This window comes from Ambystoma mexicanum, chromosome 4q (assembly GCF_040938575.1).
Source record: "Ambystoma mexicanum isolate Mex_15411 chromosome 4q, UKY_AmexF1_1, whole genome shotgun sequence".
In the NCBI taxonomy this organism is placed as follows: Eukaryota; Metazoa; Chordata; class Amphibia; order Caudata; family Ambystomatidae; genus Ambystoma; species Ambystoma mexicanum.
Genome location: NC_090928.1, coordinates 143,751,330 through 143,777,071, shown reverse-complemented (window position 1 = coordinate 143,777,071; position 25,742 = coordinate 143,751,330). Strand labels below are relative to the sequence as shown.

Sequence of the window (25,742 nt, the reverse complement as noted above, 5' to 3'; positions counted from 1 at the left end):
CGGGTAGAACATTTTCAGCTTATCGGGGGAATCTCGCAAGATTACCATAGTAATGTCACATGACGTGATTGGAAAAGAAACTGCGTCACATTAACCAAAGAGTGATAGGGTGAGGGGCCGGGAAGGGAAAAAGAAATGTAGGGCAGTAGGGGCAGACCAAGAAAAAAGGAGCTGGACACGTGGCGAGTGGGTGCGAGGACGGCTCCCCCCCGATATTGCGCGTATCAGCACACTGCTACGCTACAGCAGGAATTGTAAATTATATCTGGGAAATTAACGCATGCATAGGCAGTGGCAACAAATATTTTACACCTGTAGATCTTTGCCCTCTGCTGGACACCGATGTGCCTCGTTGCTAGTGCCTCTGTCTTTTGGTCTCGGTGGTGCAGCGCTCCTCTGCCTATCAGCTTTCCTGGATTCTGCAGCGTTTCCATAGGCCTCTGGCTTCCTCCACCCACTACACAGATGGTATGGCTTTGTCGCTGGGCTCTTCCTGGAGGAGAGGTGTCCCTTCCTCTGTGCTCTGGCAAAGGCCTCTGTCTGTTGTCCGCAGGCCAGTTCCTCCCCCTACTGGAGGGGTCACAGGTATTTTATGTTCCTCCCTGAATGAGAAGAAAGGCTCCATTGGTTCGGGTGCTTATGCAGAGATGTTACCAATTCCTAGTCAGAAAGGGCCCTGAACCCTATTGTGCTGCTCAATTCCCATATAACCAACATTTGTGAGTAGTCTGTTGCAGGGGGGAATCCTTGCTTGTGGATTCCTTGTCCCCGAGGGGGACAGGGGCTAAGTTCACCCCCAGTGGAATTCAGCTTGCCATGTCCTCTAGGTGGTAATGAGCAAAGCAGCCTGACATCCATAGTCCCAAAAGGGTTGGCTCCCCTTTGGTGAGAAGAGACGAATTCCCTGGATTCGTCACACTGCCGGAAACTATTTCTTACCCCTTGCCTTAGAGATTGTGTCAGGCTCAGATATTCTCATCCACTAGCAGCGGGGTACCCCGGATAGTCTGATGTCTACCAGTATTTCTGCCCCGTTGCTTAGGTTTTTTCACCTACTAACCCAGGTTGTCGTCCTGGGTCAAAATCTACTGTTTTCTCTGTTGCTGGTTCCTTCCTAGCATCTGTGCTGTAGCCTTTTATATGCTTTTTGGTTTCTAAGTCTATGGCTCCTGCCAATGTACGAGCTATAGCCCAAAGCCTCAAAGACTTTCTCTCTAGGTCTCAGACTACACGCCCACACTCTTCCTAGATCTGTCTCCAGGTTGGCACCTGGTCTGTTGCCACCCTGCAAAGCAGACAGATTTTATAGTGCTCTGGGTTAGTATGGGTAACTAATAATAATCTGATTGCTGTTCTCTAGCTTCTTTTCCCTCTCGTGTCATGGTTAGCTATGCCCAGTTTGTGTGGGCCTTCCCAGCTGCAGTTTCTGTACTGAGGTTTGTCAGCTTGTTCTACTTGTTTCTTCTTCCTTGGAAAACAGCTCTGATGATTACCTACCTTTCGGGAGTCAAGGGTTTAAAACCCTTATCTGCCATTTAGAAATCAGATGAAAGTTACTGTTTCCTGTGTTGTTTCCTCGCTGATGTAAGGTCTATGTGACGGACATCCACCAGGTTAAAGTGTATTTTCAATCAGGCTAGCGTCTTAGATCCTGGTTGTGTTAGGTTCCCCCAGATGAGTATTTTTTAATCTGACTTCATTCTGCGAGTGCATAGGCAACTTGGAGATTTTTTTCTATTTTTAGTAATGTGTTCATTTTACAAATTTATTTTTAGAAGCTCCAAATCCTGCCAACATGCCTATGACAGATGTCAAAATTAAACTTCCTAGTTCGCCTGCTGCATCATAGGTCTAGGGTACAAGTCTGCCTCATCTCATGACCTGTGGGTAGCATTTGTCAGACTGGCAATAATCTACTTTAAATAGAAATTGTGTCAAAAATGTGTGGTCTCTTTTGATAAAAGCAACAGTCCCACATCAAGCTGACAAAGGTACACATGGACAACAAAGGCTAGGTTATTTTGCTGTTCACAAAAAAAGAAAACCTTCCATTTTCCCTTCATCGTGCTTCAGTTGCATATTGACACCAGCAATACTTTTGAGAGACTTCCTTTCCAGTAGCAACAGGTGTCCGGAATGTGTCTAGGTTTATTTTGTTCAATAAAAATACATTTGCAACATTACCAAATGTTACTCTCTATATAGACTGCAAAATAACCTTCTTTTTAAATTCTTTAATTTTATTACTAAGACCATCGCCAGGACCCAGAAAACGACAATCTGCACAGTGCATTGACCCAAGACCGCACAATAACCGGTTAAGCGCAGCTGCTAGAGCTTTGAACCGCCCATCTTCTCGTAATGGAATGAACGACCGAATCAAACCAGTTCGTATGAAGGACAAAAAGGAACCATTGACTAAAGTAAAGGAGGAAAAGGTAATTGTCAATTTGATCCATACGTGAATGATGTAGAAATGGTGTACTAGTGTGGACATTATCAAGTCTTCATATTACTGCTTTGGCTGGATGAACTTCACCAACTGTAACCACAGTTTATTTGTGCAGCTAAGATGTTTTTGGTGTAAACAGGTCATTAAGTATTTAGTTTCTATGAGTATCGTCGGGTGAAAATGTACGCTGCACTCCTGATTAGCATGGCATATGTTGGGCGACTCTGGATATGACCCATCTCCCTGATAGGAGCAGTGTTTCCCATCATTGTTTTTAATTTGCCACCTCCCACCCCCCAGTTCTTATGAAATTATAACCTGTTCTGCCAACAAAAATGCATCAAACATTCACAAATTAATAGACTGTAACCCTGTGTTAATATGCAAATTGACAAGGGGGGCCCTGGGAGTCTCTCTGCCAGACATTAGTCCTGGTTATGGGAGACTTGCCCAGAGTCTTTAGCTCACTATCTTTCACAGAGAAGAAATATCCCAAACATATCAGTCTTTGTCCTGCCCTGGGGCAGTCCAGCACCGAAATGCAAGGCAATTCTCCTCTGAACAAGAGTACCAACAGCATCCCCAGACACGTGTTTCGGTCTGGTTGGACCTCATCAGTAGGGAGGAGCTGTGCCTCTCTAAGAATAGTGAGCAAGGGGTCCACGTCTGGATTCCCCTAGTAACTTAGGGTGAGACCCAAAGTTACTTGAATATGCAAATTGACAAGGGGGGTCCTGGGAGTCTCTCTGCCAGACATTAGTCCTGGTTATGAGAGACTTGCCCAGAGTCTTTAGCTCACTATCTTTCACAGAGAAGATATATCCCAAAAATATCAGTCTTTGTCCTGCCCTGGGGCAGTCCAGCACTGAAATGCTAGGCAATTCTCCTCTGAACAAGAGTACCAACAGCATCCCCAGGACTAATGTCTGGCAGAGGGACTCCCAGGACCCCCCCTTGTCAATTTGCACCCCGTGTTAATATCCATCTCAAAGATTTGTTTGTTTATTTGATTTGTATAGCGCTCCAGACCCGGGAGTAAAAGGGCGCTTAGGACAAATTACAAGGCACAATATATATACAATTTGCAGTAGTACAGTAGGAAGGTTATGTACAGTATATACAGACAGAGTTAGTTAAAGCTTGCAGTTAAGGCATAGGAGAGGCATGTACAATATATACAGTTTGTAGTAGGCTAGGTCTAGCTTAAGGTTGTTTTTTAATCAGCAACCACCCAATAACACGTTTCCTAAATAACTGGAAGGATTTAGTTGATTTAATGTTCAAGGGTAGGATGTTCCAAAGTTGAGAGGCGAGGACTGTGAAACTAGAACCGCCGGCTCTTTTGGAAGTGAATCTGGGCACCGTGAGGCATAGAGTGTTGGAAGATCTAGTGTTTCAAATGGCTGGCTTCATGGTGAATTTGTTGGTGAGGTAGGGAGGGGCTAGGTGGTTAAGGGCTTTGTAGGTGAGGCAGAGAGTTTTTAAGTCAATTTTTTTTGTTGAATGGAAAGCCATTTGCATGATATTCTGGTGGCGGAGATATGCTCCCGCCTACGAATGTTTAGTGCTGCTCGTAGCGCATTATTATGGAGAACCTGAAGTTTATTGGTTATAGATTGGTTGGCACCTAGATAGAGGCTGTTGCAATAGTCTAGCTTAGATTGTATAAGAGCCCTAGCCAGCGTGAGGCAGCTATTAGTGGATAAGAAAGGTCTGCAGGCTCTGATTAGTTTCCCTGTGTAGGCTGTAGCTGAAGCGGTCGAATTAACTTGTTTGGTGAGGTTGGTATTGGCGTCGAGATAAAAGCTGAGGGTTTTCACATTTTTAGCGACGGGAATAGTGTTACCGTCGATCATGATGTTGGAATAGTCAGGGCTCAGTTTTTGTAAGTTATTAGGTGATTCGACAAGGATAAGTTCAGTCTTCTCATCATTCAGGCAGAGGCCATGTGTGGCCATCCATGCCTGAATGATGGAGAAGATTTTGTTAATCCTGGTGACTGTAGTTGCCCGAGATGGTGAGGAGTATCTGGGTGTCATCCCCGTAGTTGGTGTAGGTGACACCCAGAAGGTCCAGTTTGTCAAAGGGTGGCTTTGTAAAGATGTTGTATAAAGTGGGGGAAAAACAGGATCCTTGTGGGACACCACAGGTAATGGGGATGGAGTCTGCTGCTGCTGTGGAAGAAAAAACCCACATGGTTCTGTTGTCCAAGAAGGATTGTATCCACGTGACAGCGGAGGAGGAGAAATGGGCAGCAGATGAGAGGTGGTTACAGAGTATTTTATGGTCGACCAAGTCGAAAGCTGCTGATAGGTCTAGGAGGACTAGGATGGCAGCCTTACCTTTGTCTTTAATTTCGTCAATCTGACTTTTGAGGTCAACAAGAGCGGTTTCTGTTCCATGTTGAGGTCGAAAGCCCGATTGACGCAATCCTAACAGTTGGTTGGTCTATAAGTAATCCTGAATTTGCAGGTAGGCAACCCTGTCAAGGATTTTTAGCAGGAAAGGAACCGTGGTAATAGGCCTGTAATTAGTGGGAATTGTTGGGTCTAGAGATTGTTTTCTTTAGAAGAGGGAGAACCCATGAGTGTTTCAGGTTGTTGGGCACTGAGTTGGTGGAGAATGATAGATTTATTAGCTTGGAGATGAAGGGGGATAGGTCTCAAGCTGCAGTTTGATGGTTTAGGGGATGTTATGATTTTTTGGACTTACGGTATAGTTAACTTTTTGAATGTGAAGCCAGAGGTGGTGGTAGGGGTAGTAGGTATGGTAGGGGTGGAGGAGTTTCTGTTGGAGAGTTGTAGTCTTTTGACCTCAATTTTCGTTTGCAGGCCAGTAATTTGATTTGATAACCGCTGCACCATATTTGGACACTCTCCTCAGACCATGATACAAGATATTCTCAAAAAGAATCCAAGGAGCAGAAACCAAGGAGTTGGAGTGGCACAGATTTTTCAGTCTCTTGCCCAAGACTACCCACAGAAACCTTTGAACATCTTTTAGTGAAATGCTGTCCCAATACCTCACTTAATGTCTGCATAACTTAGGCCAGCTGGACTTCATCGAAACAACCATCAACTTGGCCAATAGATTAATGGTGGCGATTTGCTCAAATCAGAAACTAAATAGATGCACAAGATGTCTAACCTGGGTACTAATCTATCGGAAGGTTCTCCTCCCCCCACACGTGCACACGGTCACAACATGGACATCAACAGTATTGAGACTCAACTTTCAAAATGTCAGACACTTTGTAACCATGTGCAGTCCTTTGATTATACTTCTGGTCTTGATGTTAAATTCCAGTTTTTGGATCACCATAAACACTGGTTTGTATAAGCTTGTAGAATGGTTTAGTGACATTTGGATGATCATTAACTTTAACCTGTCCTAGCTGTGTGGATTGGGTTGTTATAAGGTAAAGTCCAGAATTATGGCCAAAGGACTGCACATGTTTACTAATTGCACCAGTGAAAGCTAATTAAGGTTTTTCATTATCTGCATAACCACTGTCTGAATATTATAATATTCTACAAATGCATATAGGCGCATGTAGCTAAGAATATTGTGTGTAGTTTTCCACAGATTGACTTAGGAACTAGAGAATAGCACTTGCACAGCTCACACTTGCAGTTGCACCTGGCCCCTCTACATGGGTTCTTGACCCCTTCTTTTAAATTAGCATTGAACCAGCGTGTTCTATTGAAAGGTAATACCCACGCAAAGGGAAGGCATAGTTCATCTGATTTCACTTGATAGGACAAAATAACTTTACTTGGTAATACACAGCGAATGCTCTGTGAGTGCCCACTGACAAACATGTAAACATCTGGGATTCTGCACTTTCCTTGAATTCTGCTGTTAAGTGGAGGCTGTCCAGGTGCACTGAACTACTGTAATGGCCTGCATATGGGAGTACCCAAATGCACCTTGAAACCCTACCACTGCTCTAGAATATGTGCAGCACGAAAGGGTCATGGGTCTCAAAAAAGGGGAACAGACATTAGGCTATCAATACGGAGATGAATTCAATCTTCAGTGCCCTGTGCAATCTGGCACATCAGCCCGAACTACCTTGTGAAGTAGCTCAGTTGGCAAACCAAGATTGTTTGGATGCCCAGGTATAAACAAATGCAGATGAGGCATCTAAATAGGCGTGATCTGCCCTAATACCTGGAACAAGCTGGCTCCAAGAGAATCATCTGTTTCTGGAAAGCACTAACAACTCCTTATTGTAGGCCTACTTTCAAATTAATCTGACCTGCCTAACAATCAATTAACTGGCTCTGAATTGACCTGCTTTGCCTACTGTAGGTTGTTGGGGGAGAGGCTACTGCTGAGCTTTGCTGCTTATGCTCCGAACCGTGACACCTACTCTAGAAATAATGCTTGTCACCGGATTTGGATACCTCTATTTCTTTGTATCAAGATGGATTTCCAAAATAAACCCTGATGGTAGATTTTGGTTCACCATCCTATTATGTTGAACAGGGAGACACTGCGAACCGCCTAACCCAATCAATGTAAGGTAGCAGAGCGGCAAGGCCAAGTCTCAGGAAAGCTGTGAGTGTTGGTGGGCTACATTGAGTACTCAAGGAACCCCAGTAATTATATTCCGGCAAGTACAAAAATATACAATCATTTAATAGGCCTTTAAAATACACACTAAGCATCCACCCTTAGGAGAAGAATGCATTTGATTCAATGACCCGTGCAACACAGGTAAGCACTCGGATGCATGAAATTCAGTAGAGATACTTTGAAATAACCACAGAACAGTTTCACTAACACCCTAAAATGGGTTGGGGCCTTGTGACCTAAAGTCATCAGTTTCAAATGTATACTTCGCAGGTAGGTTTACTAAGAGATGGAACAATCTCTAATGCAAATGGCACCGTTATGGTCCACTCGGTTCTCCAACTGCTTTGTTCACACCATTTTTGGTGGCTTTCACCTTATGCAGTTTGCACCCTTCTAAAACATAAAGCTCAGAAACTTGAACTTGTCGAGATTGGAGACAAGTTGGCCTGTCTTCATTATTCACTCATGTCTGTAAACACAATATATCTCCCTCTTACTCATATATGACCACTGATCCCCTCACACCGTTCCAGGACATTCTTTCCAATGTAGCAGGTATGGTCGTGCCACTAAAAACCCACCCAAAACGGCACACACTTTCTGCTCCTTGGTATACCCTTTCACTTGGGGCACTTAAACTGCTATACAAAGAAGCCGAACATACATGGCATTCCATTTTTGATCCAGCAGATAAAGATGCTCTAAAACTGTCACTGCAAATATCCCCTTTCCATTAAAAAGGCAAAAACTGTCTTTTTACCAACCGGATTCAAGTAACCTTAAACCTAAGGAAGTGTTCTTGTAGTAAAAGAGCTTTCATCTTCGGGTAGGATTTCTGTTGTGTTCCTACTAATGTATATTGGGGTTCCAGAGTTAGTTGAGTATTTCACATGGTTTCTCCTGTAAATATAGTCTGTATATAGTTTGGTCATGATGGAATGTTTCCCTTGTAAGTTTCTTTGTGGAATTGTTTGTGGTTGGTTTACATTCTGTCAGTTGATAGACTGAGTCTTGTCATAGCCTTTAATGTATGTTCCTGAATAAATGATAATGTGTACATATCAGTGTCAGGATTTATTAGCACTGATCAACTTTACAATTTCCACCCCAGTTCGGCCTACACAGTCACTTTGTGACTCCTTGTCAGAATTTGTCATTCTGAACATAGAGCCAGTATATTGACCCATGGTTCTGTTGAGCCACTTCTACCACATCTGCTCTCCTCACTCTATTTTAGCATGTCATTTTCTTGCTTTGAACAGGTTACGAATGTTCATCTTGGTAAAGTCGTTTCACGGCTGAAATCTTGTTCCCCTTTGGACCTGATCCCTTTACATGTGTTTAAGGCAATCAGCTCTGATCTAGTTCCAGTTATGAACCCTGTTCTACACTACTCTTTAACCCAAGGGGTTGTTCATACTGCTCTCAAGCATGTGTTGGTCATTCTGGTTCTCAAGAAGCCTACTCTTGATCCCGCACTGCTGGTGAATTTTCACCTAATATCGCTTCTTAGATTCCTAATGAAGGTCCTTTAGGCTATAGTTATGCCTTAGCTTTCTTTGCCTAGGAACTTTCTTGAGGATGCCTTGATCCTTATCAAGCTGGATCCCATCCCCTAATGGGGACTGAATCGTCATGGATTACAAAAACGATGACCTCATTATGGCTGGGGACAAGGGTGGAGGTTGGCCTCTTGATACTATTAGACCTCTTGGCCGCGTTTGACACTCTTGACCACTCAGTATTGTGTCAATGACTTAAAGAGGCTGCTATCTCTGGCACAACTCTCCGTTGGTTTACACCTTTTTTGTCGGACAGACTTTCTTTACCGTTTTTTTTTAACCGCTAAGCTGACTTCACTTACCTTTGGAGTCCCTTAGCGCTTGGCGTTGCCCTCCTTGCTTTTTAAGATTTTTCTTGCTCGCCAGGCTAATCAATTCCTATGGCTACCATGGTGCGTGAAAGTGTCTGGGAGCCATAAGGGATTGGATGAATGCCAATTGGCTTAAATTGAATGTTGAAAAAAATGGAGGTGGTCTTCGTGGGCCGACCTACTGTATGCCATATTTGGACCCCTGAAATCTGGCCTGCTAACTTGGGGACCTTTGCAACATCTTTGTCACCAGAGCCGCAGATCAGTGCTACATGCAAGGCTGGCTTCTTTAAACTAGGAACTCTTTTAAAAATAATTATTTTAAAAAAGGTCCTTCCTTTTCTTCCAGAGTTACTTTGTGGCTCGTTGTCACCTCAGAAATATCGGGCACTGTCGACTGATGTAATGCTGCTGTTCTGGCACAACCCAAATATTTTATCCAGAGGCTGCAAACTCTTCAGAATGCGGCCTCTCGTCTGATTGTCGGTCTACCAAAATATGCCCACATCACCTACTTTTGCTCAGCTTCATTGGTTCTCTGCAAATAATAGTATCAAATGTAAGGCCTAATGACTGACCCATCGAGCCCTCCACAAGCAGGGCGCTTATTTCCTTCAAGCGAAAATCATTCCTTATCTCCCTACCAGACATCTTCGCTCTGTGAATCTTGGTGGCTTAGTTGTATCCTGGTTCAAGAAGAAGTCATCAGTTGGCAGTAGAGCATTCTCATTTGCCGCCCCTCTGCTTTGGAATACTCTTCCTCCTGCCTAGTTGGTTCAGGAAACATCTGAAGACCTTTCTCTTCTCTGGATAGCTTCTGTTCTTGCATGGCGTTTCTCCGCGTGGTTTCCTCGTAAGCGCCAGGATACCTTAGGGTGTCAGAGCGCCCTATAAGTAATACTAGTCAACAAAGCCAGTGGTTATGATACAAAAGTCAAAAAGGTAAGTAAAGTTCAAGTAGGTAAACCTGTTCAATCCCAGACAGTATGGTAGGCCTAGGAAGGGATACCTGACCAGGCCTACACCACCCAAAGTCAGGAAAGAGTGATTTAAGGGCAGGGCTTTACACCAATGTTACCCGATGGAGAAAAGGGGGGCATGGGGGAGAGATCCGGTATGCACTTGCGCGGTCTGAATGACGCAAGGTCTAGTTAGATTGTTGTTTTGTCCTCCTTCTGTCCTCCCTTCCTTGTCTTGTCGTTGTATCCTAGATTACCTAAAGTTTCCATTTCTGTATTATGAGACCTTAAACTTTCTTTTTTTAGAAATCCCACCATTTTGTACTTCATAGCTTCGTCCACTCATCAATAGCTAAGAGAACAGTCTTTCCTTCAATGTAACTCATTAAAAAATCTTTCTGTATGAGACGTGTTTCCACTCTCCACCAAACACACCACAAAAGTTGTCACTTTTAAGTACATGAACTCTTTCTATATTTGTATAGAAAGATATAGTCACCTTAAGTAATTTCTTAAGTTTATTCAGTACGAAAATGAACAATTTTCTTTTCATATCAAATGCTTTTTAAAATTATTACTTCTACCTTTTTCTTTTGCAAGAAACACTTTGCTACATATCTAGATTTTGGTTTGACACTCCTCCGAAGACTTGTAAACCCCCAAGAATGATATATTTTCTTATATATATCGTTATCTCTCTGTTTCAAATTGGTATCACGTTTCCTACCCTTTCTTCTAAAAATATTTCTTTTTTTACTACCTACCAATACATTTGATACACTTATGATCAATAAAAACATGCTTGGTTCCATCGATAAGTTCAGTTGGCACATCGCCTATTACAAATTGCAGATTTTAAAAAGTATTGCTGATAACGTATTTTCGAGGGGATTGGGTCCTCCGACGTATTCCATATCTTTGACCGTAATCACCACAGCTGTGCTGCTTCGGAAAATTGTCTGCGTCCTGCATCGATGACGTCGATGCGCCGTCCCCGAGGACCTCCTCCGACGGCCAACATCACCCGATGTGATAAGTAGGACGTACGAAGCCCGTACCCTAAGTTCTGTTTTTTCTGCGAACGTGTTCGCTTTCTGAATCTCGGTATGCCTCGACTCTTTGGAGTTTCTGTTGTAATCTTCTCGGTTCTTTTGAACCTGTTCGGTTTTGTGAAAAAGCCTGTTCGTGACGATGTCTACCTCGTCTTCAACCCCGCGTCCGGGCTTCAAAAAATGCGGGGACTGTGGGTCCAAGATGTCGGTAACGGACTCGCACGACGCCTGCCTCTGGTGCCTCGGGGAGGCCCACGACACGGACGATTGTGTCAACTGCCAGTCGCTCACGGCCAAGGCCTTGCGGGAGAGCAAGAAGAAGTTGTCGGTAGGTAGGGTGTCTAAGCCCCGGAAGTCGAGGTCTGCGGGGCTTTCGACGGATGATTCGAGAGGCGACTCTCCGCGTCATCGTCGGAGGTCCAGTGGGTCTCCTTCCAGGAGTCTGTCTCGCCACTCCTCTGCCTCTTCGAGGCATTCCCGGAAGCGCCGGCATCGGTCGTCTACACCGTCCTCTTCCGAGGACTCCGCCTGTCGGCGGGTCGCTTATCCCACCATGCAAGCGACACCGGAGGAATGGGCTTCCTTCGGGAAAAAGATGTTAGCGTTTCTCGAATCGCAGGGCACCGGTCCGTCCGCGCCGCCGAGTGGGGTCGGTCGAGAGACACCGCTCGCACACCTTCGGGCTTTGGTGGTCGGCACGGTTCGTGGGAGAGGTCCCGCTCGGACAAGGGTAACTGTTCTCGCCAGGCCCGTTCCAGGTCCCGGTCCTCGACGCGCTCGACACTGCGTGATCCTGTGCAATCTTCGAGGAAGACGTCGACACTTGTGGCGCCGAGATCATTGACAGCCTCTCTCTCGAGGCTCTGCCTCCGAGGGGGTCGTCGACGCAGTCAGCGCCTAGGTCGTCGAAGGACACGCTCGGAGCTCTGTCTTCGAGGCCTGTGTCGACACCACCGATGCTGGCGGCGCTGCGGCTGACGTTGACGCCTTCTCTCGGCGCCCTCGACGCCTTTCGATGCGGTGGTGTCGGAGGGGCTTTGTGGCACGGGGGAAGCCCCTAGAAAGGCTCTGGCTAAGGTCAGGCATAGCTTTGGTCCACAGGTATCTTCCTCTCACCGCCTGGAATACATTTCAGAGGGTGATGAGGGCTCTGATGAGGGCTTGGTTCCGGATACGGTGCCAGATGAGCTTCTCTCGGGCCATAGCCAATTTGATGACCTGAGGCAGTCACTGCATGATGCCAGTGGAATGACACCTCTCCGGAGGTGGAGTTTTGTAGGCCTGAGCCTGGCACTCCTGCCGATTCTTCGTACCGGCGCCTTATGTCTCGGGTCACCGAGTACTTGGGATGGTCGGCTCCCCCGGGGGAGTTTGTTCAGGATGATCTTACGGACATCCTCGATCTTGGTCCCCCCCACTGACCCGGTACTGCTGTTTCATATGGCTCGGCAGAGAAGGGTGGCGGCGGTTTGGACTGCTCCGGAGAGTCTCCCGGCAGTGGGCAAGTCTTTGTCGCGAAAATACTGTCCAGCCAGTAGCGACCCCTGCTACTTGTCCAGGCACCCCACTCCGGAGAGTTTGGTGCAGGCGGCTACGGCCCCAGCAAAGCAGGCGTCTTATCCTACCATCCCTCAAGATAGGGACGACAAACTTTTTGATGGGTGGGCGAAGAAAGTGTTTTCTTCAGGGGGTATGGCGCTTCAGGCGGCCAACTCTGTATGTGCCTTGTCTCGTTTCACACACACTCTGTGGAACTGTGTTGCATTAGCGGCTGAACATATTCCCGAAGGGGACGAACGGGATGGTTTCCTTGCTATGGTCCAGGATGACAAGGATGCCATGTGTGAGGCCGTTCAGTCGGCTTTGGACATGTCAGATTGTGTCAGCCGGTCCATGGCGGCGAGCACCGTAATACGCAGGTTTGCGTGGTTGTGGAATTAGGGGTTCGCTCCTGATGTGCAGTCCCGGCTCCTCAACATGCCCTTTGACGGTAAACATCTTTTTGGCAGCAAGGCTGACGAGAGCCTTGAGAGGTTGCAGACCTCCAAAGCTGCAGTGAAGTCGTTGGGCGCTGCAGTTCGACAACCTCCGCCTTTTCGTCCTAAGGGACAACAATGGAGGGGAGGTTCCTTTAGTTATTACTCGTCCTTCAGTAAAGTGAGAGGAGCTGTCAGTCAAATAGGCCACCGTAGGAGTACCAGAGGTGGAAAACAGGGTACTCGAGGTGCCAAGGCCGCTCGGGCAGTGGCCTCTTTGCCCTCAGGCAACGCCGCAGCCGCTACCACTCAGTCATGAGGCCATGTCCCATGGTTCACCGGTTGGGGGAAGACTGGCGCAGCATCTTGTAGAGTGGCGTGCCATTACTTCAGATGTGTGGGTTCTGGAGATCATAACCCACGGCTACTGTCTTCCCTTTTGGCAGAGGCCTCTCGACAATCCACCTGGGAACCTCTCTTTGAAGAGTCCGGATCCGCTCCTTGCGCAGGAAATTCAAGCCCTGCTGGAGAAAGGCGCCATAGAACTGGTGCATGTAGCGGAGAGGAACAAGGGATGGTATTCCCCTTATTTTTTTATTTCGAAGAAAGACGGGGGATTGAGACCCATCATGGACTTGCGCGGTTTGAACAAACTCCTCAGGAAGGACAAGTTCAAGATGGTTACTCTCTCTCAAGTCCTCCAGGCCCTTCAACTTCATGACTGGTTGGTGTCTCTCGACCGCAAGGACGCTTACTTCCATGTGCCGATCCATCCCAAGCACAAGAAGTACCTGAGGTTCGCGGTTGGCGACTTGCACTTTCAGTTTTGGGTCCTGCCGTTCGGATTGACCTCCGCCCGAGGGTTTTCACCAAGCTCATGGTGGTGGTGGCAGCGCATCTCAGGAAAGGGGGATTCACGTCTACCCCTACCTGGACGATTGGTTGATCAGGGGGAGCTCTCCCGAGCAAGTCCTGGATCATCTGTCGTCACCTGCCACTCCCTTCACAAGCTGGGCTTCTCCCTCAATTTAAAGAAGTCCCATTTGATGCCAACACAGCGGCTTCAGTACATCGGAGCAGTGCTTGACACATCCCTGGGGCTGTGTTTTTCCTCCCCAGGTGAGGGCTCTTCACATTCAGCAGATGGTGCACAAGTTTCAACTTGCCCAGACGCTCCCGGCGTTCGAGTTCTTGAGGTTGCTCGGCCTCATGGCATCCTGCATTCTTCTGGTGCCAGAGGCTCGTCTGCGGATGAGATCTTTGCAATGGGCACTCAAGCTCCAGTTGTCTCAGTCCTCCGGCAGGATGTCGGACCCTGTTCAGGTGCTGTCCTCCGTCGCCCAGGATCTTCTGTGGTGGGCCGTCAAAGGTAATCTGATGAATGGGGCTCCCTTTTGGCTACCCTGGCCGGAGGTGACGATCATGACGGACGCATCTCTCACGGGATGGGGAGATCATGCCAACGAGTTGACAGTCAGCGGTCGTTGGTCTCCATCGGAGACCTGACTCCATAATCAATTCAATCTGTTGGAGCTGAGGGCTGTCGGGCTAGCCCTGAAGGCTTTTCTGCCGACTGCGCGAGGAAAGAGTGTCCTGATCCTGACGGACAACACGGTGGCCATGCACTACCTCAACAAAAAGGGGGGGGCAGGGTCACTTCCTCTGTGCAGGGAGACGATGCAGCTCGAGTTCTGGGCCATCCAGCAGGAAGTTTCGATCTCGGCTGTTCATCTGGCCGGAGACGACAACGAGACGGCGGACGCTCTGAGCAGGCAGAGCACGATCTCTCACGAGTGGGAGCTGGCTCAGGAGATTCTCCTGGAGATCTTCGCCCTTTGGGGGACCCCTCAAGTGGATCTCTTCGCCTCCAGTGTCAACCAGAAGTGCGAAAGGTTCTGCTCGCTGGAATTTCCTCCAAAAGGAGCCTTAGGAGACCCGTTTGTGGTGGAGTGGTCTTTCCCACTGCTGTACGCGTTTCCTCCAGTCCCCGTCATCCCGCAAGTACTGCGGAGGTTATGGAGGTTCGGTTCCCGGATGATCCTCATTGCTCCGGCGTGGGCCCGGAGGACGTGGTACCCGGACGTTCTCGACTTGTCCGTCTGCCCTCCACGTCGTCTTCCCTACCAAGATGATCTGCTCTCACGGGTGGGGGGGGGTCAGGTTCTCCATCCGGAGGTCAGATCCCTCAACCTTCACGCTTGGCTTCTGAAAGGTTGAGGTATAAGGATTGGGACCTGACTGAAGACGTGTTGGAGGTGTTGCTCTCGGCCTGACGGCCTGCAACAAAGTCTCTGTACCGTTGGCGTAAATTCTGCGACTGGTGCAGAGTTAGGAATGTGGATCCTTTTGAATGTGACATTCCCATGGTTCTGTCTTTTTTGCTTTCTTTGGCCCACAGGGGCTTGCAAGTGGGTACCATTAAAGGTTACCTGGCGGCGCTGTCCATATTTAAGCGCTCGTCTGAAGAATGTTCCTATTTTAAGATTCCTTTAATTTATCAGTTTTTGAAAGGGCTTACTAATGTGTTCCCTCCGTCTCCTTTTCTGGTGCCCGGTTGGGATTTGAACCTTGTTCTTAAGTTTCTTATGGGTGCTTCGTTTGAGCCTTTGCATTCGTGCCCTTTGAGACTGCTGACTCTTAAAACTGTGTTTTCGGTTGCGGTTACTTCCGCTCGCAGAGTGAGTTACAGGCACTTTCTGTTAAGCCACCCATCAGTGTGTTTCATAAGGACAGGGTTGTCCTTAGAGTTCGTCCTTCCTTTCTTCCAAAGGTGGTTTCGGAATTTCATTTGGGCCAGAAGGCTGTTCTTCCGGCATTCTATCCTCCTCCGCATCCTGGTAAGGAAGAGGAGAGGCTCCATAGGCTTGATCCTAGGAGAGCGTTGAGCTTTTATATTTCACGCATGTCCCGGGTCAGAGTGGACGATCAACTCTTCATTGGTTACGCTGGAAAGCGTTTGGGACAAGCTGTGACGAAACGGACTTTGTCTCATTGGATTATTTTGGCTATCTGTGAGTGTTACCGCTTGGCGGGTAAGGACCCACCGGCTGGCTTGCGGGCCCATTCTACTAGGGGTATGGCTGCATCTACTGCCCTACAGGTGCCCTAGGGGTGTTCCTATTCGTAACATCTGTGATGCAGCCACCTGGGCTTCAGTACATACTTTTGTACGCCACTACTCCCTCGATTCCATCCGAGGACAGGATCTGGCCTTTGGCAAGGCAGTCCTTTATTCCGCAATTTGATTGGGCATGCTAAATTTGTGTTCTAAATTCTTTTCCCACCTCTTTGCTTTGGTACTGCTTTGGGAGTCTGTCAAAGATATGGAATATGTCGGAGGACCCAATCCCCTCGAAGAACAAGTTACTCTCTTACCTGGTAACTTTCTTTCGATGGGATGGTCTGACGACGTATTCCATATCGCTCCCTCCCTACCTTCCCCGCTGCAGAATTTCTTATGCGATTGCAGCTTACGTTTCCGCAAGGCCTTGTGTGTCTGACTGGCAGAAGACTGGTGTCACACATTCTGGGGGAAAAAACTACAACTGAGGCTACAGGCGTCGTGCATCCTACTTATCACATTGGGTGACGTCGGCCGTCGTAGGGGGTCCTCGGGGACGGCGCATCGACGCAGGACGCAGACGCCGAAAATGTTCCGAAGCAGCACAGCTGTGGTGATTACTGTCAAAGATATGGAATACGTCGTCGGACCATCCCATCGAAAGAGCGTTACCAGGTAAGGGAGTAACTTGTTCATCTACACTATTTGTATCTACAGATATAACAACACTACTACTTCCCTGCACACAATGCTTGCTAGTAACACGTTTTTGTTTTCTTGTTCGCATCTAACACAATCTGTATTAAAAAATAAATTAGTATGCTAAAATCACTCATTAAGTTTCTTTACATTTTCAATATAGATCATGCTGAGGCTGTAAAACATTACTATCAAGTATGTAATGATCTCTCATTTAATTAAATCTTACCATCTTAAAAACGTACTGTTCCTACCACAAATACATGAACTACATACAATGCTTCACACACTTCCTCCAATCATGTAACACTAATCTATAAGAAATATCAGCAAATAGGCCAAAAAGCATACCTTTACCAAAAATATGATAGACTGGTACATACTCTTCTCTCTACATTAATTCATTACTACAAACTAAAGGTGCAAAGTGTGCACATTAAGCCCAAGCACCATAAACATGGCATAAAGTACCATAATTATTTCTTATTACATAGTCATGCCGGTGTTCCAAGATAATCTGTTACACATCTTTACTTCCATGTGCCAACCTACCATTCATGCGTGTCTGGTGTATCTTCGATTAATATTGGGACACCTGCACCCTCCTTTCCTCTCGCTCTGGCCGCCCACCCTAGGCCCTCTGCCTGCTCCTTCCTGTGAGGCTAAGAACGTTGGTGTCATCTTCAATTCCACCATCTCCTTCTCTCCTCAAATCTTTAAGAAGTCACACTATCAGCTGCACCTCCTTGGAGGTATTCTTCCTTTTCTTAATGTTTCCCCAGAAGCTCACTGTCTACAGAGCCCCGGTCCTCTCTAGGCTGGACTACTACAACAGCCTCTTTCTAAATTTGCCTGTTCGTACTCTTCGGTTTTTACAACTAATCTAGAACAGTACAGCAAGACTTGTCCGTGGCAACAAGCCCAGGGATTGTACCTCCCCAGCCCTGAAAGCTCTCTACTGGCTGCCTGTGCCTGCGAGGATCAAGTTCAAGACCGTCTCCATAGTCTACAAAGGCTTTTTTGGGACAGGGACCAAACTACATCCAACTTTCTCTTCCTAAGCATCTTCCTTCTTGAGCCCTCTGTTAATCCACCTCCAACTCTGAGGGTCAGATGCTTCTCCAAGCAGAGAGTGGTGGGTAGATCTCTGTCCTCGGCTGGGGCCTCTGGAACAGACTCCCTGCCTCTCTCAAACTTGAGCAGGACCACTTAAAGTTTCTGGAAGCAACTCGAGACCTTCCTTTACGATTCTGCTTTCGCTCTCCCTCTCTCTTGCTGATGTTCCGGACTGCTGCTCATGCTTGTTACCTGGCCACCCACTGAACTTACGGGACCAGGCTCCTACATGACCGGTTGCCCTTGCGCTGCCTACGGTCCTCCCAACCACTTAAGGGACTTTATCTGCAACCCTACAGTCCCCAGACCCTCTGCACTCTGCAGCACTTGTTAGCTACTTGCACTCTCCCATCCCCCCTGGCAATTCTCCCTCTCTGTCCCTCCCACACTTGCGTGATCTGAATGACACAAGGCCTAGTAAGATCGCTGTTTTGTCCTCCTTCTGTTTCCCTTCCTTGTCTTGTCACGCCTACACACACTTGTGTACCGGCGCATTATAAATGACACATCATATTTCAAATCATATGTTAACTTATTCCCCTGTCTCTAATTTCTCCAGAGATCAGTGCAGAGGTCCCGAAACTATTGGGGACTAAGTCTTCTGTACTTGGTCCAGCTCCTTGGATCGTGGGTGTAGAGGTCTTTTTTGGACATGGGATTTAGTTTTGGTGGGTCATGGTGCTTGGGAATCTTTTCCAGACACTTCCAGCTGAACACACAAATGGAGAAACGATTGAGCGTTCTGTGGAGCAGGCGATTTCTGGACACCTCTAGGATGTGAATAAGACTGATTGCAACGTGAGCCACCACGATCTGGCAGCTGCAGGCGATTCCCCATAGACAAACAAAGTAACAGGTCCTGCACATCTTCTGTTGATGCAAGAAGGCTAGAAATACAGGTGTCTTTTACAATTTGCAGATTCTCCAAGTTCCACGGATCCACTAGGAACGGTGACTGCTGCAGCAAGGTAGCGCAGGATAGAGCTGGTCAGTCCCTGTGTTGGTCCAGAGAACCTTCTGAAGGCACAGGTCCTCAAGCAGGGGTAGAGACTGGTTATTCCCACCTATCCAGGCATCGATTCACTGATGAGGGTATTCCTGAGATGAGGCAGATTAGCAGAGCTTCACCAGGACTTCACTGGAGTTGGTGCTGGACAGCTGCAGGGGTGGTCAACTGGCTGCTCCTCTTCTTCACAGAGGACGTGGCTCCAAATATCATCTGAAGAATGGCTGCAGGAGTCCTCCTTTTATCAAAGATCTGGACAGGAAGCTTGCCTAGCTCCTTCAATGTCAATGATCTGGTCCATTCCAACTGGCAGTGGCTACCCTTTCATGGATAGCCACTTGCCACAACATCTGCCCAGAAACTGACATTTGAGACTTTCCGACATTCAGGCATCAGGATGTGTCATGGGACCAGACAGTGCCAGCACACTAATTCACAAACCACCTCTTTGCCTGGGAAAGCAACAGCTTTACCTGGGAAAGAGCTTCCCATATATGACAATTCCTGACTCGAGAGGGCAGGAAGAAGGCCCAAGAACAATATGGCCAAAGGCCAATCAAAAAACTCATGGCATAGCTATCTTCAGGTGCTCGCCACCTTTAGTAGCCCTTTGCAGTAAATGGAAAAAGTACACAAGTACAAAGTTTAAAACGCAGTACAAAAATATTCATTGCCACCAGCTCATCCAAGCCACATTGTAAAGGTAACCAAAAAGCCATTCCAGAAAAGAATATAAGGATACAAAGTATTCTCAACACCGAGACCGGAGCACTTTTGTAAAAAAGCATAAAATTGACAATTTGTCAGTCTTCTCTTTTTATGCAGGGTACCGCACGCGGCCGTAACCCCGCCCTCCTTACCTCCGCATCTCCCTTCAGTCCTTTTCTCCATGCGGTCGGGGACGGACGCACTAGCATCACCGGGAAGACCTTTTTTCTTTCCCTTTGTCCTTCTCTCCTGCTCCGGTTCTGTGGTCGCGTAGTCCTCCGTCTATGCCGGAGCGTCTCGGATTTGCCACTTGTTGTTCTTGCGAGCTTCGCTAGGGCGGATCCCCATTCTCTCTGCTTGGAGTGTCTGGGACCGCATCACCATTGGGACCTGTGTTTCTTCTGCGACGCCCTTTCGGTCAGGGCACTTCAACATCGTCTTCGTAGGTGGGAGGAAATCTTCCAGAAGGTTCCTCCATCGCATTTCCAACTCTTCATTGACGGAAGCAGAGACGTCCGGTAAGTTCTTTACTTTTCAGGGCACCCCGGCTGAGGGACTCCTTCCCGGGGTCCTCCAGGTCTGGGAGGGGCTTCAAAACCTCTGCTACCGGGGTTATCCCTGAGGTGCCTCACAGGCCTAATAGGCGTACATGGGTTTTCTCCGAGGGTTTCGGCGAGTGGCCTGCCTATACCGGATCACGATCAGAGGTTCACCGATCAGGTGCTAATGGCCAGCATAGTCGTGCTGAGGCGTTGGGTACTGGAGTTCGCTCCGAGGTCTCCTTGTCTGGAGCTTCCCACACAGACACCAGGGTGCACCCTGAGGCCTCTGTTTAGGCTTTTTGTACCGAACCGTGGTTCTAGGCCCCTCTCGATGGAGCTTTTAAGACCGGACTCTGTTTCAACGTTCCTCTTAAAGTGGCTAAGGTGTGTACCAATAGAACCGAGAGGCTTGTAAAGGTCTTGTCTGTGTGGTGGATGCCTCAACTTTCCTGCGCTCGTGGAAGTACCAGTTCTGTTGAGGGGGCACAGGGAGACGTTTTACCGTAACGCCTCTGTTACCGGAGTTGCCGAGGATCTTCCTTTGGAGGCTAATTCAAGGGACAGGATGTCCAGTAAACATCCAAGGCCCCATAGTACCGTCTCTGCCGAAGATCCTTGTGTCAAGGCTGAAATCTGTGGAGTCAACTGCCTCATCTACACATATGACGCAGGTCTCCTGAGATGTTCACAAAATGGCGGGCATTCCCGCGTGGTCTACGGCGGCCATTTTGGATTCTTCCCTCACACCCACGCTATTGTCGGGTGCTGGGAACCTTCTTTTTGGTGGACAACCTTACCCACGTGACAGTGTGAATCCGTTCCGTCTCGCTTCCTGGTCAGAGGATGCCTTTTTCGGGATGTTTCAGAGACTTATGCACTGTGACCCAATGAGGGAGTACTTTAAGAGCCTTTCTTGTAGCTCTGTCACCAGGGTTTCCCCTGAGGTTCCCCAAGGGCCTAACGGGTATACCAGAGATTCCTCTGAGGGTTCCGACGGACCTGCCAGTACCGGACATTGTTCCGAGGTTCACCATCACGGTGCTAAAGTTCAGGCAGTTCGACAGGGCTGGGATACCAGGGTTCACCCAGGAGGTCTCAGTTTCTGGAGTTTTCCCCGCTGTAACCAGGTTGAAACCTGAGGTTCCTCTTGTGAAGGACTCGGTCCTTCCCTGGGATCAGGGGGATTCAGGGTCACTGTGCGCACCGGTCTGAAGCTCCTGTTGGTAGCCCCGCCTTAAGCGACAGCGGCAAGGTGGTTGGTTTTTCTCTCGTCCATCAGCTTCCTCTACAGGGACAGATAAATCTCCCTATCGTTTACTACCAATTGTATTTTCATCCCACAGGAAACCTGGATAGTTCATTTATTGGTGGAGGGCTTTGTATTATTTCAAACGATGGCTAAAAAAGGGGAAAGATTTAGGCCGTACAGCGCTATGGCAATTGGACTGAAACATTCTTTAAAGGCTCGGCAGCTTGGAACATCTCATTGCTCAGAACCCTTGTTAGCAGTGAGCTTGACGGAATTAACCCACGGCCTGGTGGTAGACCACTCATTATTAATATATCTGAGGGCAAGCTGCAGAGTATTACAATTGTTTTAGAAACTCGAAAAGGGATGTCAACAGGGCGTGCTCTAATACTATCCCTAGTGTGGCATCCACTGTACCCATGGTCCTTCACGCATGAGGTCCATCAGATTGTTTTTTCCGCCTCTTTCTGTCCTTTCTCTAAAGCGACTTCAACTGCTTTATCGATGCGGTGGAGAGAACGACCGTCGAACGAAATCTCAGACTCGACTGACCCTTTTGGCCTGGGAAGGCCACACTGGGCCTACGCCCTAACAGTAGGGAGAGTGGGGGGTGGTCATTGTAGAATGCATTTTCCCCTTCATCCTCTCCTTTCTCACCTGGCTGCCATTTCACACAAACATGGAGAACACGCCATTTAAGTTTTGCCCCACGTGCAACAAAAAATTCCCCTGGATAGACAAGCACTGGGTGTGCAATTTGTGTCTCGCACGGGATAACACAACGAGGGGCATTGTCGAGCCTGCAAGCTCTTCAAGCCAAAAACACTTTGAGACCGAAAAAAGCGTTGGGCCCATCACTCCATGCAGGCCGAGGCCGCTATGGACCTGGAGGAAGCCTCCAGTGATGGCAGCGTCACGGTCTTTACCGACAGCAAAGGCGATGGGGAACCGTTGGGTTCCCAAGTGCAAGCCCCCGACCCCAAGAGACAGGCCGGCGGCGAAGGCATTTTCATGACCCCAGCACTAATCACATAGCCCGGGACAAGGAATCGACACATCGTTGACCAAACGCCCACACACAGCATCAAGGGGGAGGTCCACGGAATCCCTGTCCTCTGGGCACTCTAGGTCACGATTATCCCCGACAGGCCCCACGGGTCTAAAGACAAGCCAGATGCTGTTCCCAAAACATCTAGAGAACATCAGAAGACGAGGCTACGGTCCGCCCCACTGTGATGCTGGAAATGCATCAGAGGGACAGGGCCTCTGAATCCTTGTCCTTTACTGCTTTTTATCGTGTGTTCTGTCGTGTTTTCTGCCCAGGAGTCCATGTGGGACTCCTGGCAGTGCAGCTCTCTCTTTTGGTTTGGTGAACAGACCCATGGGATACCCTTATGGCACCCATGGGTAGGGGTACAACCCTGTACCCCTAGTGTATGTTTTTGGGCACCTGTGGGTGGCCCACAGAGCAGGGTATGGGCTGGTGGCAGCTCCATGCTGAATTTGACAGGTGCTCTGGGTGTCCTCCATTTTGGGATACCCAGGCCCTGCCATTGGGATCAGTTGATTCCTGATAGGAAACAAGATGGCCCCTGTGGCCTCTTGCATTCTATTGCCTGTTACCTTGTTTCCCAAAGTCCTGGGAAGCCCTGACTCCGTCCCTTCCCCCTGACTGGCTGTTGGGTGGAAGTTCCATATATGGTGTTGTTGTGAAGGCCCAGCTAGACTGACTGGAGCCTTCCCAGTGACTGTATGTTGTGGGTACCTCCTGTGGGTGGGACCTGGGTGAATGGAGTGTGTGACCAATATACATTCCTTGTTGTGGTTGTCTGGTTTCTGGCATGAGAGACAAAGACTGAGACAGCCCTGCCCGAAACTGGCCTGAATGCAGTGTGTAGTGTTGAATGGCTGGGTACTTGTCCCAATCCACATTCCTTGGTGTGAGTGTCTGAAAGGGAGGAGTGTGGCCTGAATGCACTGTGTGCCTGATTGGCTGACTGACTGCATGAATGCCCTTCTGTATGATTGGCTGCTGAGTGTGTGCCAGCAGTGTGGATGAGAGACAGAATAGTATATCTGGGGTCCTCTCACCACTGGTAATTGTTCAGAAGCGTTCTGGAGCTGAGTCTCCACTCTAAGAGTAACTGGAACTGCTGATCCTCGACGTCCAGCTGGAAGAAGAAGACTTGCTGTTGCTTTTGCTTCGACCGATCCGAAGGCTGCCGAAATCGTCGAAGACTGACCCGAGAGAGGACCTGGTAAGGTGCCCTCTTCCCGTGCTCCGAGGGACCATCGAGCACCGCTCCATCTTCGCCGAAGCGCCCTGGAAGTCAGACCCTCGAAAGGCTGCCGACCCGAGACGGGACCGCCGAGGAGATCGAAGTGAAGCACCCGGACATCGCCGCCGTCGAAGTCCATTGCCGTCGACCAGGATTCGCAGGTTTGTGTAACCGCTGGAGGCCCGTCGAAGTTGTGTTGCCCAGCCGTGGGAACCACTTGACGCCGTGTCGCCGACGACCGGAGCCATCCGCTCCTTGCCTAAGAACATTTGAATCGAAGGACTCCCTCGACCGCACCGTCGACCGCTTTATCCTGCCGGAGAAAGTCGAGGACGACCAACGCGCCGAGGAGAAACCTACCGGTGGGTTTCCCGCCACCCGAAGACCACAAAGACTCGAACGCCTCGACGCCCTTGCTGGGCCTCCGTCTCCACAATCTTTGCGGTCCAGAACTATTGTCACCGAGGTGCCCCGCACGCCTCTGCCTTGCAGGACGCTGACACGCCGACGAGCACCGCTCGGACGAAGCTGCCGCCTCATCGATGCCGTTCTACCCTGTTTGTTGTCGGACGTTCGACGCCCCGTGTCTCCCGCTTGAAAGGGAAGGCATTCAAGAAGGGCCGTCGATTCCCCGCCGCTGAACGCCGAGTTCCTCGACGCTTCTCGACGATCCGTGACTCCCGCTTGAAAGGGGTCGCTCAAGAAGGGTCTGTCGACGCCTCTTCGAAGAACTCGACTCCACCAGGTACATTGAGGGGGTAAAAACATTATAGGAGGGAATAAGACTTGCAGAAAAATATATGGACTGGGCTTGTGCTATATCTTTATTTTACAGGTTGCCCAGGTGGGGGGATCTCCACACAGAACTGTGTCTAGTGGTAGGGGCCAGTACTCTGCCTATTGCTCAACCATCTTATTTTCTCTCCTCTCTCTATTGCTGGTTTCACTCTATTGATCAGTGTGACATTGTTACAGTATTGTTGATGCACTTTAATGATAATAATAATACAAAGGGTGGTACCACTTTAGAATTGTATATATTTGCCATTGTTGATTTTCCTAAGTACAAAGTGAGTTATTATGATAAGTGTACATAACCTTGAATATTGATTATATAAAGACTGTGTTCTAACCAATACAGTGTGTGGACATTCCTTTGTGGGGGCTTGGGGACTACACTGTACTTAAGAACCAGCCTGCATCACCTCGTGAGAAGCTAGGCCTTGATTGCTTGTCCATTGCTACCGTAATAGAGAATCTTGGCTGGGGTCTTCTGTGCCTCTCTTCTACCATATAGAGAGTGCCTCTCTTCTACCATATAGAGAGCAGAAGTACAGACCACCCCCCACCGGTCCTTTACACCCACCGCCGAAAGTCGACCCTACGTCGAAAACGGCGGGTAGCACTAAAACCAGTAGTTTATCCCACTTAGTGAAGAAGCATGTCCCAGAGAGCCTGCTTAAGTCTAAACATTCAAAGAAACACTCCCCTTAGAGCCCATATGATAAGGTGAAGTCTAACAAGGACAAGTATACCTCTACTCACAGGGAGAAACACACTGTTCCCCAGGAGGAAGGATCCTTGGCAGAAGCATTTAAAAACGAGCGCCAGTTTTTAACTCTGTACCAGTTTACACCCCGGGCCAGCCTACACCCCTAGGACAGGCCACTACTCCTCAGTAACCTGGTGTCATTCCAGGTTCAGCTACTTGGACTGCTGAAGACCTAGATCGAGTCATGACTAGGATGACTTTTATGGCCAACCTCTTTGAGAAGAACCCACATGCATATCAGAACTTTCACACCACACCTCCAATAGCTGAGGCTTCAACCTCCCAGCCCACAGCTGGGAAAACACAACCAAATACTCTTCCTATTTTGACTACAGTCGAACCACTCCAGAGTGATCTGTATGATGTACAGACAGACACTTAAGACAATGAAACCTTTCATGAGACAGGTCATCATTATTATGATGTTGAGGAGGTGTATAACCTAGCCTCACCAATTCAACAGGTCTCACCAGTGGCCGATTCGCCAGTTGACAATCATCAACTCTATAATGATATGCTTATAAAGGCAGCTGAACACTTTGGAATCCAAACCCAAGAGAGTCCACTCGATAAAGAATTTGTGGAGGATATATTGGGGGACAAAAAAGCCGCCACCCAATTCATTCCTATTTTGCAA

At 48.3% G+C, this 25,742-nt stretch overlaps 1 protein-coding gene across 2 annotated transcripts in view; it reads left to right on the top strand.

The window, feature by feature from the left end:
• KATNA1 (katanin catalytic subunit A1) overlaps positions 1-25,742 on the top strand; it is a 438,379-nt gene that overhangs the window by 119,722 nt on the left and 292,915 nt on the right. For both annotated transcript variants that reach the window (XM_069607673.1, XM_069607672.1), the window contains one exon: positions 2,252-2,438. In XM_069607673.1, coding sequence (XP_069463774.1) covers positions 2,252-2,438 — 187 coding nt within the window. The remainder of the gene's footprint in view (positions 1-2,251; positions 2,439-25,742) is intronic.